The 20,716-nt window shown below is 47.2% G+C and overlaps 1 protein-coding gene across 4 annotated transcripts; it reads right to left on the bottom strand.

Annotated features, from left to right (window-relative positions):
- Nucleotides 1-131: 131 nt before the first annotated feature.
- On the bottom strand, nucleotides 132-20,596 carry vars2 (valyl-tRNA synthetase 2, mitochondrial). 4 transcript variants are annotated; one of them, XM_085149635.1, is made up of 29 exons: nucleotides 20,238-20,594; nucleotides 19,136-19,217; nucleotides 18,955-19,055; nucleotides 17,819-17,940; nucleotides 17,686-17,752; nucleotides 17,133-17,230; nucleotides 16,973-17,054; nucleotides 16,465-16,584; nucleotides 15,464-15,572; nucleotides 15,301-15,389; nucleotides 14,726-14,816; nucleotides 14,501-14,628; nucleotides 14,319-14,422; nucleotides 12,465-12,546; nucleotides 12,303-12,379; nucleotides 12,118-12,205; nucleotides 11,882-11,975; nucleotides 10,397-10,467; nucleotides 10,200-10,325; nucleotides 10,015-10,119; nucleotides 9,599-9,667; nucleotides 9,444-9,522; nucleotides 8,383-8,513; nucleotides 6,536-6,688; nucleotides 6,044-6,286; nucleotides 4,330-4,441; nucleotides 3,008-3,210; nucleotides 2,059-2,208; nucleotides 132-235 (listed from the first exon to the last, which is right to left on the bottom strand). In XM_085149635.1, the coding sequence occupies exons 1-29, from the start codon at nucleotides 20,397-20,399 to the stop codon at nucleotides 158-160; spliced, it is 3,216 nt and encodes a 1,071-aa protein (XP_085005761.1). In that variant the 5' UTR covers nucleotides 20,400-20,594; the 3' UTR covers nucleotides 132-157. The 4 variants fall into 4 exon arrangements, with proteins under 4 accessions (XP_085005761.1, XP_085005760.1, XP_085005762.1 ...); XM_085149634.1 differs by having other exon boundaries at nucleotides 14,319-14,628; nucleotides 20,238-20,595; XM_085149636.1 differs by lacking the exon at nucleotides 2,059-2,208 and having other exon boundaries at nucleotides 14,319-14,628; nucleotides 20,238-20,596.
- Nucleotides 20,597-20,716: the final 120 nt, after the last annotated feature.

Here is a 20,716-nt window from a genome sequence, read left to right as displayed (position 1 = left end):
GATGCTCAAAACACCTGGAGCCAGACAGGACTGGTGCTTATACAGCGCATAACTCCATTACATAATATAAAGTTCATATTTTTGACTATAATATTATAAATAATGAAACAGCAGCTTTTTTCCTACAGCAGTCCAACAGCTCCTGTGAAGGCTTCAGTTATTCTGCTGTTTGCATCTCTTGCAGCAGTTTCAGTTGATCCTCAACAGTTTTCAGTTCCTGCTCCAGAGCAGACACCTGCACACAGAGGAAAACATACAGAGATGGATACAGTGCTGGTATGAACTCACAGAGTGAATGTTCTCTGCACAACGACACAACAACAACTGATGACACCATTAGCATTTACACGCGTTTGCTTTCACGGTGCAAAATCTCACAGGACTGCATAACCACAGCAGGAAGCCACATATTAGCTTAAGATGACTGTGCATTTTAAAACTGAGCGTGGCCTCGGCTTAGGAGGAGTGGTGGATGTGTGGGTGCGGCTCAGTTGCAGGGGAGGGGTGGAGGAGAGGTGTCAGGGGAGGTTGACGTGCACCTGATCTGCATCAGTGAACCAGCCTGTAAGGATGGTGCCTGGACCGGAGGGTGGAGGCGTGTGTGTCGGTGTGTGCAGAGCAGATGAAGACCTGCTTGTGCTTTGTGAATGAGGAAAAACCAGAATGTGCACAGCTGGTGTCCTCGTTCTGTCACAGTGGTGCTGAAACGCAGCCGCAGCACGAGGGAGCCACAACCAGCCCAACCAACGGAGACGCTGGCCCAGACGCTGGCCCAGACGCTGGCCCAGACGCTGGCCCAGACGATGGCTAAGATGATGGCTGGAGAGAGCAGAAGGAGCAAGCGCCAGTGTTTCACCACCAGGAGAAGTTACGGGGCCAGTCTTAGTCCTGGACAAAAACACCTGGTAGCTGCCTGGTTACCCGCTGAGGCCTGCATCGTAGAGCTGGTGGTCCAGTTCATCGCGGGGCTTTCGGCAGAAGCCGTGGCGTGGGTCTGCACCACCCAACCAGTCTGGATGCAGCTGTTGGTTTGGCCGTGAACAACTTCCTCCACTTTCTCCCTTTGATTTACTGTTCGGGAGAAGCTGTGGGAGGCGTTGGACATGATTCAAGAAAACTGGTCTAAGCCCACACAAAAAGTTTGATGTGTGTGACGTTGGACGCAGGGAGGTGCAGTATCTGAGGAACCACTTGGGGGGCACGGGTGGATAAAACGGCAGCCAGCGCATCCTGCCCACGGCCTAAGACCGAAACAGAGCTGAGGCGGTTCTTGGGGCTGGCTGGGTACGACCGCCAGACTGACCGACCTCATCGGAAAGGGATTGATGGACGGAGCAGAGCCAGGTGGTGTTGCAGGTAAAGGGTCTCTGTGGGAAACCCTGCTCTACACGCTGAGCCTTTTTCTACCTTTTGTTCTGCAGACTGATGGCTCAGAAAGGGGCGTGGGGGCTGTTTTGTCCTAGCAGGTAAGGGGGGGGGGGGCTCAGCTGCAGGGGGCAGGTGGAGCAGTGGGTTCATAGTGTGGTGTCAAACGCACCTGATCTCCAACACCAAACCACACCTCCCCTTTAAGGACAGTGCGGGGACGGGAGGGTGGAGGCGTGTGCAGGATGGAGGCGTGTGCAGGGCGGAGGTGTGTGCAGGGTGGAGGTGTATGCAGGGTGGAGGCGTGTGCAGGGTGGAGGTGTGTGCAGGGTGGAGGTGTATGCAGGGTGGAGGTGTGTGCAGGGCGGAGGCGTGTGCAGGGCGGAGGCGTGTGCAGGGTGGAGGTGCAGGGCAGCTGAACAGCTGCTCGTGCTTTGAAGATGGATGTGCACAGCTGGTGTGGCTGCTCGTTCTGCACAGCAGGACTCGAGGTTTTTGAGAAGAATGTACGTTTCATATAATCTCCTATTTTAAATTGTCATTTTTATTTATCAGCATTAGTCTTTGTTCAGTGCACCATCTACAACCATCTGTTGGTTAGAGACACAACAGCAGTGCCATTCCCTGAGCTTTGACTCTCTCTCCACAACATAAAGCTGACTCAGGTACAGAGAAGCTGCAGGTCTCCTTCACCTTACTGTCCATCTGCTCCCGGACACGAGCAGGAACCTTGCTGAGGTAGCTTGGAGACTGGACTCTGGCGAGGATCTCATCCAGCTTCGGGACGAGCCGGTCTCTGCGCTGAGAGAGCTGCACGATCTGTTTCTCAATGTTCATCCCACTCTGAGAGACACAACAATACGTTAGACCAGCATCCTCATCACCACTGCACAAACACCCAACAGGAGCAGGGAGTCTCATCACAGTGCAAACATGACGTGAACAATGTGTGCTTCTCTGAAGAGTTATTAGATTTGCTTAAGGTCACATGACATTGAATATTCGTTGATTACATGCATGCATTTATTTTTCTCATCAGGTCCTGCCACAGCATTTCAATGGAGTTCAGGTCCACAGCGTGACTGGGATACTGCAGCACCTCGACTGTGTTTGTGTCCCGATGCATGACTGCAGTTTGGCTGTGGGACAGACGCCCTCACCTCTGACTCGTCTGTGCACAGAGGAGCTCGTGGTCTTCAGTGGTTTCACCTGGAAGCTCTGCTGATGATCTAAGAAGCTCGGAGAGAAAACGACTGGACTCCTCCAAGTTTCACCTGTCGTCTGAGAAGCTTCTTCAGCTCTGAGGCCAGAGGTGGCGAGTCCCAGGTATTCATATTATAATCTGCACTGTGTAAGAGGGTAGGTGACCCCCTACTGAGCATGTGCCTATTCACACAAGATGTTTATCTCCTTGGCTCAACAGCACACTTGGCGATGATCAACCAATCCAGTTATTAGCGTAACCTGACTGCTCCTTCCTTATTAAACTACAGATTGGGTTCATATCTCAGAGTAAATCATTTCATTCAGTGTGTCCGATGATGATCCCGATGCTGAAAGACTGAACTGTCAGTCCAACACACAAAGTTCATTCATTAACAATGAAGCTCATTGCTTCGTGCAGAAGAAGCCCGATACATACCTGAACGTGAAGATGTAGCCGACACGTGTGGTCCACCACACCAACGAGGCTTGTTTTGGGTGGAGAAGTGGAGTGTGCAGACGGGGGGACGCTGCCTCCATCAGAACAGCAGATGTGGAGGTCGGAGATTCGGCTTAACGTCCTAATCGCTGACCCGAAGCGAAGGAGGACCTCGGCCTGGCTGGGCGAGCACACTGCCCACACTGAAACCATCAAGATTTAAATTAATTAAAGCATTTTTATTCTTTTCTTACAGCATAAACGTCACAGCTGAGTGTGGCTCTCAGGGAGCTTTCAGAGGACTTCCAGAGTTCGGCTACTTTGTTACACAGATTCTTCCAGTGCCCTAACCTGACCATGTTTTATGTTTGTTTAACCTCTGACCTCTGAATAATTAACACATTTAAAAAAGAAAAGAGAAAAGTGAAGAACCAGTGTTGTGTCGACACATAACAGGCAACTTAGCAAAGAACCAATTTTAAGTGAAGCCTTTGACACTTTGTTACAAGAGTCAAAAACACAGTTTGGTCCCATTTTTGATACCAAGAAAAATACCAAAGATACCAGTTTGACAAGCATTAAATAGTATTTTTACACAAACAAGACGATTCCAAAAAAGCTGCAAGTTAAAAATTTGTCATATATTAGTATGAAAACATACTGCACTAGCAAAGAGCTGAAACAAAGCCTGAACAATCAGCTATTTACTGTCAGAATGGTCTCAGTGGAAGAGCAGCTGTCAAGAAGCCGTTCTTAATGAAGAAAAAACAAAGGCATGAAAATGATGCAGGACGAGCTCTGATGATCAAAACGTGTCTGATGGAGAGAAATTTAAATCTGAAACTGTTGGTCCAAATCATTGTTCAGAGGACATCAGGTAGAGGTGAGCAGTGCCTGTCCAGCCTCCTCAGATCCAAAGCAGTGTGGGATCATCCTGACAGAGAACAGATCAAGAGGCAGAAATATCCAAGGAGAAAGTCTGAACGTCCTCCAAGAAGCCTGGAGAACTATTGAAGATACTTTTAAAGAGGCCTGTGTCAGAGAGCTCAGGCTGTGAAGAAGCTGGTCCTACGGGAAAACGGGAAATGGGTGCAGCGATTTTTTTAAATATCTGCAAACCTTAAACTTCTGTATCTCCATAAAGTCGGAGTTTGTGCAATATTAAAAAGAAAAAAAATCGCTGCACCCATTTCCTGTTTTCCTGGAAAAAGTGAAGAAATCACGGGTGACTCAAGACTTTTGCACAGTAATAAACTTAACTTTGTTGCTTTAAGCGTTTGCAGTGGAAGAGTCTGTGTGATAATGGTTATGTGCTGACTTACTGTCAGGTTTTGCTTTGGTTACGCCACACTGTGCTCGTAAAGAACGGGCCACTCGGATCACTTCCTGTACCAGCAGGAAGTCTCTTTCCTCTTCGGCAAAATGCCAGTGTGCCTGTGAGGATGGAGAGGGCGGGAGGTTAGAAAACTAACATCAGCTGAAGTCCTGTGCATTCCCTCTGTCTGAGCTACTTTAATAACTCTGGGCCCGTTTTCAGTCCTGGACTAAGAAAGTCTCCGTGTCCAGGTTAGCGTGGAGAAGACTCTCGGTAAAAATTAAAGTTTAGATGAAGCGTATTATTCTGGCTGGATCATGTGACCTTAGTTATGCCACAGTAGAGCATTTTCTCTCTGCATTCATTTGCAGCTGCTGGATGTTACTGAGTTTTCCCGGTTTGTGCTTCCTCCTCTTTGGCTCTTCCTCTCGGTGCCTTTCTGCAGGTCTGACTCCACTGGTTTGTGTTTGCTCAAATAGGTTTTTATCGTTTGCTTTGTGTAAGTTTTCATCTTTTCTTTTTCAGGTCATGTTGTAGGACCGTCTTGGTTGACACGCCTCTGCAACATTCACTCTCCTCAGGCTTTGGGAAGGCCTATCCAGGGTACTGGAGGTGTGAGTGTGTTTTCATTGTGGCTGTGGAACGCTGCACCAACTCTTCCTCCTCGCGTGGATATTCGAGGTTTGATGGGAGTTTGCTGAACTAGTTTACATGTGCTTTGTGGATTTGGCGAAGGCCTTCAACCGCATCCTCTGGGTCTCCTGTGGGGATACGTTGTATTGGGCTTATCCAGGCTCTGGTCCACATTGTTGGTAATAAATCAGATTTATTCTTTCTGTTCATCATTTTTATCTCAGAGTTTGCAGCTGAAATCGAAGCAGCTCGGCTGAAAATTAGCTACAAGTCGAAGACCACGGTCCTTAGAGACGGGTGGAGTGCTCAGTGTGAGGGTTTAAGTACGGAGAGCAGGAGTGCACTCTGAGCTGGTCTGTTGTGGTGACACACTCACACTCAGAAAGATGTGAAAGCAAAGCTGTTGCTGGTCCGTCCACACTCAAACCCTCACCTATGATCAGGAGCTTTGATAATGAGATGAGAGCAATCCTGGGTTCAGCCTTAAGAACAGGGTGAGGATCCTGGTGAGGGGCTCAGAGTCGAGCTGCTCCTGGGAGGAGGCTCAGCAGCTAATTAGATCAGTGCCAGAGGAGGGACGGACATTTAAATCTTCAGGAGTAATCACTGGTGAACTCTGTTTCCCAAACGTTCAGAGTTTGTTTCCTGCTGTAAATATCAGATCATCTGATCTGTGTTACTGTGGGGAGTCGATGTTACAGCCTTCAGATTACAGCTGCTGTCAGCTGGACCTTATTTACTGTCCCTCTGTCTGTGGGTACGAACAGTGAGATCAATGTTATCTGCTTCAGTGATGTTTGTCTCTGAAATATTATTAAGATCTTGAATTACAGTAAATGTCTCTGGGTGAAGCTCAGCTCTGTTTCCTTCTGCTGGCTCTGAGTTTCAGAGTCTCACGTTTGCCTGAACGTGGATCCGTCTCTGCTCTTCATCTCACAGGACAGATTCCTGCCGAGCTTGCACTCGCTTCACTCTGACTGGAATAATTTGAGATATTAATGCACATTAGCAGTTTTTTAGCGTTATTTAAGACGAGAAGGTGCTCTCCTGGGGGGCTACAAACACGTGGAAACCTCAGACCAACCTACCAGCTGAGCGGCGCGGGGGTACGGCTGCAAACACAGGCTGGTCTGTGCAGCAGCTTCGGGTGCAAACGGCTGAAGTCGCTGCCACAGCTCCTCAGTGATGAACGGCATGAAGGGGGCGAGCAGGGCCAAGCACACAGACACACAGTGATAGAGGACAGCGATGGCCGCCTGCCTCGCGTCACCACCGCGCTCTGTGAGGACGACTTCCTGGTCCTGCTGGGTCAGCAGAGGCTTCATGTACTCCTGCAAACACAGAGCACAGCAGCTCATTCAGTGCTGGGCTAACTGCTGCTTAGCACTAACACTTCAGTCTGAATTAGCTTAATCTCTCTGCGTTAAGCTTTGAGCCGCCACGTTTCCATGGAAACCAGATAAATATATCACCGTCTTTTTTTAGACAGAGCAGTAAGAAGATCAGTGGAGATACAAAGGAACCAGTAACCCTCTTATCTGGTCTGCTGGGAGGATCTACGTGTCCTGTTGTCTCCTCACCATGTAAACATCACACAGGCTGTGGACCCAGAAGGAGTACAGCGCCGACGTGACGGCGTGCAGCTCGTAAGCTTCAAAGGCCTGCTCGCACTGGCCCACCGTGCTGCGCAGTCTGGAGCAGATCCAGCGGTCCATGCTGCTCCGAGGAGCCGTCTGCAGAGAGGCGAACAGTGAAAGAGGCGCTGCAGAGGACACAGTCAGGTCTATGATGCTGGGTTAGAAAGTAAACATTTGTCAGTGGACTTCAGATGTCTGTTACTCCACGCTGTGAAACAGACACAAACAGACAGACTCCCACACCTCAACCCTCTGAGAGACAGCGGTTTGTAAAGGTGGAGTGTTCCTGTCAGCGTGTCACGCTCAGGCTACGCCCACACTCGCCCCGATACATCTGGAAACGGCGTTTTCGTCTGAAAACACTCTGCGTCCAACTCGCGTTTTCAGCCGTTTCCACAGAGTCGTGCGTCCACACGGAAACAGATGAAAACGCTGACGTGCAGTCCTGCACAAACACGAGTGAGAACTAAACAATTTGAAGTCTGATATTCATCTTTTTCAGGGCTGTCAGAATTAAGAGCAATCAAACAACTGCTGCATAATGCACTGCGCTATATTGGTCACATGACTGCATCACATGACCAACATGCGTCGTCGTTTTAGAAAGTCTGTGTTTTCGAGTGTCCACACTGACGGGGCAGCTGCGTTTTTAAATGTGTGTGTTTTCAAGAGCGTCTCAGTGTGGACGGGAGGACACAACGTAGAGAAAACTGAGTTCAAACGCATTAGTGTGGACGCCGCCTCGGTGTGGACGCAGCCTCGGTGTGGACGCAGCCTCGGTGTGGACGCAGCCTCGGTGTGGACGCAGCCTCGGTGTCCACGCCGTTAAAACAAAGTTGAGCTGTCATGATGTAGTTCATGTTAACCTGGTGTATTTCTCTTGGTGTGCATGTTTGTTCCCTCTGTTGTGAAGAAAAACAAGAGTTTCCTCCAGCTTTGGATCAGACTCAACAAAAAAAACAAAAAAAGATGTTTTAGGATCAGCAGAGAGCTAATCGAGTCAGAGAGCGCCATGGTAACTGGTCAGCTGACCTGATCTCTGTGCAGGCAGCCAGTGTTGTTGTATTAGTCTGCTGTTATTTCTGACAGGACCGTGGAGACGCCTGGGACTCCAGGCCTCTGCAGTGGTTCTTGGACACATCAGGTTCCTGCTCAGTGACACAAACGGTTCTTTACCCTGAGTGCAGAGGTGGACGTCGAGTGAACTTTAAATATTCCCGTCGCTCTTAGAAAGAAAAGGCGTGTTTATAAGGGACAAACTTCTTTCCCTCGCTACAGAGAACCTCTGACAGTCACAAAAACACTTTCCTCTGTTTTTACACTTGTGATACATTCAACACAGCTCACAGTGCTCACTTTTTGATATGTGGGCTCAGTCCTTAAAAAAAACACCACACACACGCACACACACACACGCACACACACACACATGGGTGGCTGTAGCTCAGGTGGCAGAGCAGGTCAGCCACTAACCAGAAGGTCAGTGGTTCGATCCCAGGCTGCTCCAGTCTGCATGCCAAATATCCTTGGGCAAGATACTAACCCCGCGTTGCTCTCCGATGCATCCATCGGAGTGTGAATGTGTATGAATGTTAGACTACTTAGCACTTAGGTGAGAAAAAAAGTGCTTGTGTGAATGGGTGTGATTGGGTGAATGAATTAGTTGTATAAAGCGCTTTGAGTGCTCAGACAGAGTAGAAAAGCGCTATATAAGAACAAGTCCATTTACCATTTTACAAATATCCTGATAAGCTTAGCCTTTTTCGTGACCTTTATCGTTCTTGCTGTACCTTTGCTATGGTCTCCAGTGTTGCTCCGCTCTCACTCAGCGCTCCCAGTGTGAACCTTAACGTCTGCCACATCTTATTGCAGAAGTGTCTGCAGCTCAGGACCTGAGCGACAGACAGACTGATGTCTTCTCCTGACAACAGGCAACAGTGAAAATGTTACACACAGGAAAAGAAGCAGCCCACCGGTCTGATAGAGGTGGGAATCACCATACATCCCACGATACGATATTATTGCACTTTTTAAAAATATTTTGCGATATTCAGATTCTGTACATAAAGGTAAACTTTATCAATCATCATTTTCTCTAATATCAAAGTCTCACACTCAGTCTTTCTCTCATTTCAGTTTGATTGTTGACAAACTGAACGGTTTGTATTACAGTCTAGTCCAACTTAACTGAATCAACCATCTGGTACAATTATAGCTATTCTGAACTATGCAGTTTATGAAAACTATGCAGCCCCTTCAGCAACTGAAGAATTTGAAAGTAAATTAAAACAAAATATAATTTTACATTAAATAAAAAAGTTTTAAACTTAATTAAAATAAAACATGTCTTAAATTAAAATAAGTAAACTGTCATGTTTATTAAACACATTTGGACAGTGAAGGAATGTCAGGATTCTTGCTCAGAAAAAGGATCAACATGCTCTGAAGTCAGAGCACAAAAACCTTTTTGTAACAAAGTATCGATTTCTGCTGTCCCTGTATCCATACATTATTAGCAAACAAAATATCACCATGCTACACAGTATCGATGTTTCCCCACCTCTATGGTCTGACGTGGATCACTGGTTTGATTGTTCTGTCCCAGCAGTTAGTTACTAGTCAGGAACCTCTGACTGATGACAGATGTTATCACCTTGATAACATCTCATAAGCTACTTGAAGGTACCTGAGACGGTTTCAACCTTCTGTGACGGCTGGCTTTTATGTGAAACAGGGATCAATAATACGTTATGCAGTCACTTTAAACTCTGGTGAACATGCATCACTTCTTTCCCGTGACGCTGTCCTCCACATTCATTCGCTCTGACAAAATGAGGAGGGACTCACTCACCCTGCGTTCTGTGAGAGCACAGGGCGAAGCGCAGAGCATCAGTGCCACACTCTGGGATGCCCACGGGGAAGTCCTTCCTCTGTGGGGAAGCAGATGTAGCAGCAGATAAGAGTGGGAATAAACAGAAAGGACGAGTCGGGAGGGGGGGAGCTGACCTGCGCTTCCATGGCAACCAGCTGCTCCCTCGGATCCAGGTTCCCCTCCGTCACTTTTCCTTGAAGTCTCTAAGAGGATGGAGAAACCAGACTTTCACAACACATCGTTTAAGAACAGACAACAGCTGAGCTGCTGACAGCTCTGCATCTTCTCAGCAGCTCAGAGGTTTGTGAGATAAATAAAAGTGCTTTCACCAGCTGTTGTTAGCTCTCTACACCGCGCTGTGGCGTTAAGACACATCAATAACTGCTTTTCTTTAAGACGTCTAGAATGAGCAAAGTGAATAAATGTAACTACTTCCTTAAAACAGAGCGTAAAAACAACACAGACGCTAACACGATGTTTCTGACACTAGTTTAACGATTAACGCTCTTCACTGAGTGAGATGGTCAGACAGTCGTTACGGCGTTATTACCTCCAAAGAGACGCCGTGAATAACGTCTAAGGGGTCGATGACATTTCCCAGAGATTTGCTCATTTTTCTGCCATATTTGTCTCTCACCAGTGAATGAAACAGGACCTGAGACAGGAAGGAAACAGGATGAGACACAAAAACAACAGGATGAGGCTGTGGTCCATTTCCTCATTATCATCAGTGACCTGTTTAAAGGGCAGCTGCCCGGTCAGCTCTGTTCCCAGCATCACCATCCTGGCAACCCAGAAAAAGATGAGGTCACTGCCCGTCTCCAGGACAGAGTTGGGGTAAAACTGCTGCAGGTCAGCGGTCTGTGGGAAGAGTGGGTGGGTTAGGGATGAGGGGTGCTTCGTTTCACATCCTGTCAGAGGAAGTCCAGTACCTGATCGGGCCAGCCAAGCATGGCGAAGGGAAAGAGCGCCGAGGAAAACCACGTGTCCAAGACATCTGGGTCTGAAACAGGGAACAACATCAGTGAAGCTGAGCACATCCTTTTACTTTATCTCAACAGTCCAGTCAGTAAACCACTGACTGGACCCATTTCTGTCACACGTTTCAGATCAAACGCGGTTTTATATTAGACAAAGATAAGTAAACTTAAAAAGACTGTTTTTAAATTACAGGAAAAAAGCTTCCCAAACCCAGCTGTTCAATTAAGAAGTGCAGACAAAGTGAAGCCAGAAGATGTCAAAAACCAGCCCACTGGGATCCAATCACTGACATCTGTGACTCTGACACGAGCACAGAGGCGCCGCGGTGAGCGCCATCAGTCATCCACACGTGGAGAAAACAGTGGAGCGACCAGTCTGACTAAATTACTCAAAGAGTGCACCGACGACTCATCCGGGAGGTCACAGAAGAAGCTAGACGACCTCGGTCGTCTCAGAGCTCGTGATTCAACAACCTGAATGAGAGCAGGCAAACATGGCCTCCATGAGTCGAGGAGGAAACCACTGCTGACAAGAACAGGAAGGGTCGCCTCACAAAAACACCCTCGATGAAGCCGACTGTCTACAAAGAAGATTTTCACACTGAGCCAGACTCATTAGCAACACAACTCAAGTTCTTACAGTGAGGCAGGTTTCAGGCTCCAAACGCCTGCTGCCACCAGCTTATCTCAGCCGGACATGAACCTGTCTGACGACCTGAAACGTGTCACAGATGTGCACCAAAAAACCTACAAAACTACCAAACAATCGAGGAGGCAACAAAGACAGCAGTGTGTGATAATCACGAACATGTTCAGACCCGTGTCTCATTAGATCAGCGAATCCTCGTCTGTAGCACGGTCATATCAGTGGTTTACAGAAAAAACAACAGCAACAAATAACTAGAAAAAGTTTCCTGCACAAATGCAGCGTGAACGCCAGGTAGTGGGATCTGAACACAGCAGGAGAACTGTCTGAGGTGAGAAGCTGAAATTGGTGTTGAAAAGAGTTAAAGTTGAACTGAAAACTGAAACTTTATGTCATAAGCGGGATTCGAACCCGGGCCTCCCGCTCTGAGACTGGCTGCTCATCTCACTGAGCTAAAACACAGCCCGGCAAACCAAACTGGTGATCACACTGGTGATGTGGTCCCATCCAGCAAAATGGGCCAAACATGGTACAAAAAGCTTAATATCTCAAAAAGTATAAAAGTTATGAGCACCAAAAGATAGAGCTTCAGCAGAAAGAACAATTTAAAGTTTGAACGGTGAAATCGGCTGAAAACTGAGGGACTAGTGAAGCGGCAAAAAATTGGCAACTAGAATAATAATAAAGTTTAAAGAGAAACAGGAACACAATAGTGTGAACGGCAATCACACAATAAGGTAACAATGTGTAGATACAGCAGCAGGTCAAAGGTCAGGAGGGAGGCGAGTCACCCCGAGTCAATGTGACGGCGTCTGGCTTCAATCCATATTTGACAGCAGCTCTGTGACGGGCCTCGTCCTCGCTGCAGCCCCACACCCACTGCTCCTGCACACACACACACACAGACACAATGTAGGGATTATCAGATAATTATAATCTACAAACTCTGCATCCTTTTGGTTCCTCTGCATGAAACTGTCATGGCAACACGAGCGTGCTGTTTCTGGAGGTTTTCCTGCACACTGACCTCTTGTTGTCCCTCATAATTGGGAAGCATCACTTTGTAGGCGGGGATCTGATGGCCCCACCAGAGCTGCCTGGATATGCACCAGTCACTGCAAACAGAGGCACATTGTTCACAACGGTCTGTGACAGGAGCTGCGTTATTGTGAGAGCGGTGTCATGTCACACGTGTCACTGATGACACACAACCTGATGTTGGACAGCCAGTTCTTCCACGTCTTCGTGTAGTACTCAGGAATGATTTCCAGCCGTCTTTCCTCGACAGCCTGACCGGGAAAGACCACACCTCCGTGACGACAGTGAGATTTTACTTTTGAAATAAGTCATGGATCGATACAGCTGTAAACTGACCTGCACAGCTTTTTGTGCCATGACGTCACAGCGGACAAACCACTGGTTTCTTAGAAGAGGTTCAATGATGTCGCCTGAGCGGCTAAAACAGAGGAGAGAGGGGGAAAGAATCAGGAAAGAGAAACCACAAAGAAGAACATCTGCAAATATAATCAGGCCCCATCTTATCTTAATGACCTTGTAGTACCATATCACCCTATTAGAGCACTTCGCTCTTGCTCTGCAGGCCTACTTGTTGTTCCTAGAGTATTTAAAAGTAGAATGGGAGGGAGAGCCTTCAGTTTTCAGGCCCCTCTTCTGTGGAACCAGCTTCCAGTTTGGATTCAGGAGACAGACACTATCTCTACTTTTAAGATTAGACTTCAAACTTTCCTTTTTGCTAAAGCATATAGTTAGTGCTGGACCAGGTGACCCTGAATCCTCCCTTAGTTATGCTGCAATAGATGTAGGCTGCCGGGGGATTCCCATGATGCATTGAGTTTTTCCTTTCCAGTCACCTTTCTCACTCACTATGTATTAACAGACCTCTCTGCATTGAATCATATCTGTTATTAATCTCTGTCTCTCTTCCACAGCATGTCTTTATCCTGTCTTCCTTCTCTCTCACCAACCAATCACAGCAGATGGCCCCGCCCCTCCCTGAGCCTGGTTCTGCTGGAGGTTTCTTCCTGTTAAAAGGGAGTTTTTCCTTCCCACTGTCGCCAAAGTGCTTGTTCATAGGGGGTCATATGATTGTTGGGTTTTTCTCTGTAGTATTGTAGGGTCGACCTTACAAAATAAAACACCTTGAGGCGACTGTATAAATAAAACTGAAGACATTCAAAGATCTGGTGATGGATATGAAGAGGCAGACAGCTGCTCTTCACTGGTTTAAACAATTTATTCTGAAGAGGACTGAATGTTTTTCTTGGCTGATCGAGTTGATCGAGCAAAGCTGTAGACAGGTGACAAATTAAAGGAAAGAAAGAACTACTTCAGTGCACATTGGCATTATTTCAAGTCATGGGAAAGCTGTGGAAGCGCTCCTTTAATTAAAGAAATTCTCTGATTTGGTGTTTTGATGATGGTGATGAAGAGTAGTGGCTATTATACTGGTCCAGAATCCCTGATAGGAGAGATCTGAGGTGGGAGCTCCAGGCCTCGAGGGCCGGTGTCCTGCAGGTTTAGATCTCACCCTGGGTCAACACACCTGAATCACATGATTAGGTCTCTGGAGACCTTCAGGACATGTTGAGCTTATTTAAATCAGCTGTGTTGGATCAAGGACACATCTAAACCTGCAGGACAGGAGGCCTGGAGTTGGACACCCCTGATGTAGACATTACAATTTCCACTGTTTCCTCTGCATCACGTCCTGCAGTGCCCCCTGCTGTCCTGTGGATGAATTAACTGATCATAAGGTTCTCACATAGACAGCTTTGTGCTGATTTGGGGTTCAGGACCACGTGAGAGACTGATAAGCTTCATATAAAGATCAGGATATATCCGTGCGCCCCTCACAGCTTCTCATGTGGCTTACTGACCTCTGCTCTGAGGGGACAAGTGGAGCTAACCCACCACGGCAAAATCCCCCAAAAGCAAAACCGAGCCCTCTTAGCCGGTCACTGCAGGGACCAAGCATTCAGGCGTTCCCTTTAATCAATGCACCGACACAAACACCAGTCAAACTCTGTACTGGGGTGTCAGCTGGCACGAAACGCTCGACACACAACACGCTCCATGCAGCTCCCTTAGAGTGAACACTCAGACGCAGAGCGTGCACGCTGAGCGCGCGCGCGCTGCTGAGCGTGCTCGCTGAGCGCGCGCGCGCTGCTGAGCGTGCACGCGCTGCTGAGCGTGCACGCTCTGCTGTACCTGCAGACGGGTAAGCTCATGGCGTGATCTTTTCTTCCTCTGAACAGTCTTTTCTCAACCAGAGCGTCCACAACCAGCTGTCTGGCATCAAAACGCTTCACCCCCTTCACAGAGAAGAAGAACAGTGAAAACCACAGACACACAACAAACTCACACATGTACACAAACAGGTAACACAGCACCTCCAGCCACCGCCCACAGGACGCCGTCATCGTCCCGTCGCCAGCAATCACAGTCAGGCGTGGGAGCGAGTGTCTCTGTGAGAGGACAAAGTCTGCGTGGTCGTGAGCAGGAGTCACCTTCACTGCACCTGCAAAAGACAAACAGGAAGTGGGCGGATGCCACGGGTCAGAGGGCCGGACACATCCACAGGAAGTGTCACGTCAGGTGTCAGGTGTGGTCGTCACCAGTTCCGAGCTCCACATCCACCGTAGAGTCAGTGATGATGGGCAGCAGTCTGTCGGTGAAAGGATGTCTGCAGCGCTTCCCGTGAACAGTCTGAGGAAGCAAAGACACGCTCGGTTAAACGTCACGCTGCTCACGTAGCCTGCAGTTCATGCATTTGGCCTCCAGGCTTCCTGAGGCTGTAGTGCAGGGCTGTCCAACCCCAGGCCTCGAGGGCGGGGTCCTGCAGGGTTTCACCCTGGGTCAGCACACCTGAATCACACGATGAGTTCATTAACAGCCTCTGGAGACCTTCAGGACATGTTGAGGAGCTCGTTTAAACCAGCTGTGTCTCCTGCAGGACACCTCGAGGCCTGGACATTCCCACCCCTGATGTAGCGTCTCACCGCTGTGTTACGGCGCTTGCTAACGGCGCTTGCTAACGGCCCTTTTAAAGTTTTCTCTGTGAGCAGTCGTCGTGTTTTCAGCTCACTAATGTTACACTGAGCGGTGTAGGAGATCTGTTTATTGTCGCTTGTCCTGAAATATAGTCAAACACTCCCACTGAGACGCTCCCAGAGTGTCTAACACAACTGGCCTGGTATCGAGGATCATCAGGGTGGACAGCTATGGCCACGTCTCCCAGCATGGTCTCTGGACGGGTGGTGGACACCACCACCTCGGTGTCTAAAATACAGAGAAGAGGATCAATGCACAAACTACAGGACGCACCGTGTCCCAGGATGGTCGTGCATACGCACCGTGGCCTTCTACGGGGTACGCAAAGCTCAGCATCGCTCCAAACTCCAGCTCGTGTTCATAGCCAGGAACAGACAGCATGGTCCGGCCGGAGAGCTCCTTCCAGTCCACCTGATGATGAGTTCAGGTTATATCAGAGGGACACTCGGCTCTGCAGCTCGTCTAAAAGCGTTCAGCGAGCGCTCATGTGAGCTTCACCTGCATCAGGTCACGTTAGGTCATGAGACATGCAAACACGTGAAGGTTTCATTGTTCACGTGGAGGCAAAGAGCAGGTTTGTTCTGTTTTCAGCTCACAGATGCTCTCTGAGTTCTTCCATAACCTTTAGATTTATGACGACATTAACGTCCGTGTGCTGAGGAACACCAGGCACAATCAAACATGTACACGTTCTTATATAAAAAAGACACTTAGATACAGGTTATATACATGTTATATACATGTTATATAACATGTTATATACATGTATATAACATGTATATAACATGTATATAACATGTATATAACATGTTATATACATGTATATAACATGTTATATACATGTATATAACATGTTATATACATGTATATAACATGTTATATACATGTTATATACATGTATATAACATGTTATATACATGTATATAACATGTTATATACATGTATATAACATGTATATAACATGTTATATACCATGTTATATACATGTTATATACATGTTATATACATGTATATAACATGTATATAACATGTATATAACATGTTATATACATGTTATATACATGTATATAACATGTATATAACATGTATATAACATGTTATATACATGTATATATACATGTTATATACATGTTACATACATGTATATAACATGTTATATACATGTTATATACATGTTACATACAAGCTGTTAATCAATCTGAAAGCTGACTGGACACGAGTAACTTTAGGTTGGGGTGAAGACACATCACTGTCTCTATTATTCTGTCCACTTGTTGCATCCATTCCTGTGAAGCTGTCTCACCTCTATGTCAGAGATGGCCGACTCCAGGGCACAGCTCCAGCTGACCAAAGCCTCGGAGCGATAAATCAGACCAGAGTCACACAGTCGGACGAACGCTGCAGTTACAGCTCTGCTGAAACCCTGAAATCACATCACAGAAGCAGGACAAACAGTTGAAGGTGCTGCAGCCAACTTTACAGCTCAGCTTCAGCGTTTCACTTTCCTGGAGAGGCCACAGGGTGGTGCCTCGTTTAGCCTGTGTGTGCTGTGGTGAGGAGGCACAGACGGCTACAAATAAATCTGCCTTACTGGAAACAGGGACGCTGGGAATGACTCATCACCTCTACCCATCGTGTATATGTGTATGTGCTTACATCGCACCACAGTATTCGTCTCTGTTTGTGCCGCTGCTGCAGGTATTTGTACAGGTTCATAAATCAGCTCGTTAGGATGGTTGAGATCATCTTCCTGGGACGGCTTCATACATAAACTGCAGAGTAAGGAACCAGAGCAGGAACGTGACTCTTACTGGGTCCATAGTGAAGCAGGCTCTGCTCCAGTCCAGAGACGCTCCGAGCTTCCTCAGCTGGTGGTAGATCTCGTCTCCTTTCCTGCAACAGAGGCTCAAAACTCAGCAAACAGCAGCAGGCCACACAGATGTGCTCAGACGTCCAGATGTGACGACTCACTCGTTCTTCCACTTCCACACCTCCTCCAGAAACTCGTCCCTCGTAAAGTCTCGTCTGTGCTTCCCCGTTTGCCTCAGCAGTCTCCTCTCCACCACCGTCTAAAGCACGAGCACAGCGACACTCAGCACCGAGCATGTGCCACAACGCCACAATTTATCTAAAGCACGAGCACAGCGACTCTCAGCACCGAGCATGTGCCACAACGCCACAATTTATCTAAAGCACGAGCACAGCGACACTCAGCACTGAGCATGTGCCACAACGCCACAATTTATCTAAAGCACGAGCACAGCGACTCTCAGCACCGAGCATGTGCCACAACGCCACAATTTATCTAAAGCACGAGCACAGCGACACTCAGCACCGAGCATGTGCCACAACGCCACAATTTATCTAAAGCACGAGCACAGCGACACTCAGCACCGAGCATGTGCCACAGCGCCACAATTTATAGCCTTACAAATGGAATATAAATGTGTGATCTTTAGCAGTTTCCATATTCTGATGTTACTCTGAGACACCTGACAACATGTGATCACGTCATTACACGTACCTGTGTTGCGATACCTGCGTGGTCACATCCAGGCACCCACAGCACTCTGCAGCCCTGCATCCGTCGCCTGATGGACACAAACACGTGAGCTCAGAGAACAACGACCACACGCTGCTCTGCTGTTCATAGTTACCATCGAACCAGCGCGTCCTCCACAGCTACTGTCAGAGCGTGGCCCAGGTGCAGAGTGCCAGTCACGTTTGGTGGAGGAACACACAGAGAGAAGGTCTGATCCACCGCGTGGGGCAGCCGTCCCTGAGAGCAGGAAACACGTTACTCGAGTGTGCACGTGTGCATGTGTGCATGCGTGCACGTGTGCACAGTCGCTCTGCAGAACAACTTTGTCCTTCGCTGTAAATATATCGCAGTACTGTTGCTCTGCTTTAGTAACGTGTACTTTCTAATTATCGAATCATTGACTTCTAAACACAAATAAAATGAAAGGATTAAAAAACATGTTCAGATTCAAATGAAGCTGAAGGTGGACGTTTGAGACTGAGTGAAGTCTTTTTAACATGAATACAATCAGATCACTGACTCAGGCTCGCAGTGTGATCACGTCTCAGGAAGACGTGTAACTGTTTTTACAATCACAAAGATCGTCTGAAGGCCCAGAAAAATGCTCAACAGATTTATTTATAGATCGTTATGGCTTTTACCATGATTGTCATATTTTATTTGACCTTTATTATTATTATTATTTATTTTAAGTTATTATGATTAGAACGGACAGGACCGAGGGAAAGATGAGGGACAGAGAAGTTGGGGAGAAGAGGAGGAAAAACTCGAGATGAAGAGGGAGAAAAAATCTGCTTCATCACCTGCTGAGAGAAAACAAAAACAACACAGGAGGAAATCACAGCAAGCTGCCTTCTCCTGTCAAAGGAACAGAAGCAAAGCAATGTTTTTTCTACAGTAAAAATAATTATTGTAGAAAAAACAAACTGCTTTACAGCGAATAAAGAGAGAGCGCTGCTGGCAGGACAAGCTCAGAGAGTACATAAAGTTCACTTTGATGCCTGAAATATGACCAAAGTGAAGTAATTGTATGTTCTGAAAACTGTGACAAATACAAATGTTTTCTGATCAGTGCTCCAAAACATTTCATCTATTTTCTGCATCACTAAATAAAAAGTATTTATTTGCTATTATTAGCATTAAAGCTTAGCTGAAACCACTTACTCCGTTTGCTTCATAGAAACGGCATTAAAGTGAATTCATTTCTAACTGCAACAGTAACAATTTGATGTAACAAGTTGACATGTTTACATGTTGCTCAGGACTGAAGAATCCCTCTCTCTCCCACCACTGATACCAGCTGGACTCCACGTACTCCGGACTGTAACATGATGGGAACGGTGAGCTAGTGTCTGTAGGGGAAAGAAAAAGGACTTTCAGAGCCTGTGAGGAGAAGAGAGCGCCGAGCCAACAGAGGTCACGGGAGAGTCACCTTTCTTTGCCCCAGGAGGTGTCGGAGCGGTGTAAGCAATCTTCTGCTTCTCGCTCCACTTCACTGCTTCACCTTCAGCACTCTGCAAACAGAAACAGAGCGTGTGTAACTGGCAGCTTCAGCTGTCGCATTTATTCTCTCATAACTAGATTTATGACATCATGGAGCGCATTAGCACAGCACTGAACGAGTCAACACGGCTGAAACACAAACGTGTGTAATTGTCCCCTAAACCCAATAACTGGTAGTGCTACCCTCAAGACGTCCAGTCAAGTGTTTGAGTTAACAGCCAATGACTGTTTCACATCACTGTGGAGGAATTTCAGCCCACTCTGCTTTGCATGACTGTTTCCATTCAGACACATTGGACAGGTTTTCCAGCACGAACAGCCACTGATGGCTGTGAAGGTTTGAATAACTTTAATAAATGAAAGCATCATTTAAAGACATAAAGACTTGGATGGCCGCTAACTTTCTGCTTCTTAATTCAGATCAAACTGAGGTCATTGTACTCGGCGCTGAAAAGCTTAGAAATATGGTATCTAAGCAGATTCTTACTCTGGATGGCATTACCTTGGCCTCCAGTAACACTGTGAGGAACCTTGGAGTCATTTTTGACCAGGACATGTCCTTCAACGCACATATTAAACAAATATGTAAGACTGCTTTCTTCCATTTGTGCAACATCTCTAAAATTAGAAATATCCTGTCTCAGAGTGACGCTGAAAAACTAGTTCATGCATTTATTACTTCCAGGCCGGACGACTGTAATTCATTATTATCAGGATGTCCTAAAAACTCCCTGAAAAGCCTTCAGTTAATCCAAAATGCTGCAGCAAGAGTACTGACAGGGACTAGAAGGAGAGAGCATATTTCTCCTGTTTTGGCTTCCTGTTAAATCCAGAATTCAAAATCCTGCTCCTCACATACAAGGTCTTAAATAATCAGGCCCCATCTTATCTTAATGACCTTGTAGTACCATATCACCCTATTAGAGCACTTCGCTCTCGCTCTGCAGGCCTACTTGTTGTTCCTAGAGGATTTAAAAGTAGAGGCAGAGGTAACTCATGAGTGCAGCGTTAAACTATTCCCTCTAACTTACGCCATGCTGACTCGACAGGATGCCCTCCTCCCGCACTCGTCTGCGCCTCTGCTTCTCGGCGTGGGGCCGTGCAGTGAAGTTTGTGTGAGAAGCTTTAGGTGGGGTGCTGGAACAGAGTCTGGCTGCCCTCCGCAGACTCGGACCGGGACCTGTCCTCCACATCCTCGGGAACTTTACACGCTGGAATGCCCACGCATGCCAGCCACAGCCGTGTAACGTCACTACTCTGTCCCTGCCAACCTGAGGAGACACGTTTGTATGGAAGCTTTACACAAAATTAAATCCGCGACAAAACGATGTTCCAGTATGGTTTGGTGCTGTTTGTTGACGGGATATTATATCTTCACGGACAACAGGAAACGCACTTGGTCCGTCTGGAAATATCTTCCCCACAGCGTTTCAAGTTAAAGCTAAGAGGAACCGGAACATCCTTCCCGAGTTTAAAAATAAAATAAATTGTGGAAACAGAGTTTTCTATC

This window comes from Neolamprologus multifasciatus, chromosome 22 (assembly GCF_963576455.1).
Source record: "Neolamprologus multifasciatus chromosome 22, fNeoMul1.2, whole genome shotgun sequence".
In the NCBI taxonomy this organism is placed as follows: Eukaryota; Metazoa; Chordata; class Actinopteri; order Cichliformes; family Cichlidae; genus Neolamprologus; species Neolamprologus multifasciatus.
This window is presented reverse-complemented; position numbering and strand designations above follow the sequence as displayed.

What these genes read in the sequence shown, in the direction of transcription:
- vars2 (XM_085149634.1), bottom strand. Translation starts at nt 20,399, where the DNA reads ATGTGGAGGACAGGTCCCGGTCCGAGTCTGCGGAGGGCAGCCAGACTC. An exon ending in ACCTCCTGGGGCAAAGAAAG is followed by an intron (nt 19,056 to 19,135) that starts GTGACTCTCCCG and finishes TTTCCCCTACAG; the next exon opens with ACACTAGCTCACCGTTCCCA. An exon ending in GGATGTGGAGCTCGGAACTG is followed by an intron (nt 14,629 to 14,725) that starts GTGACGACCACA and finishes TGTCTTTTGCAG; the next exon opens with GTGCAGTGAAGGTGACTCCT.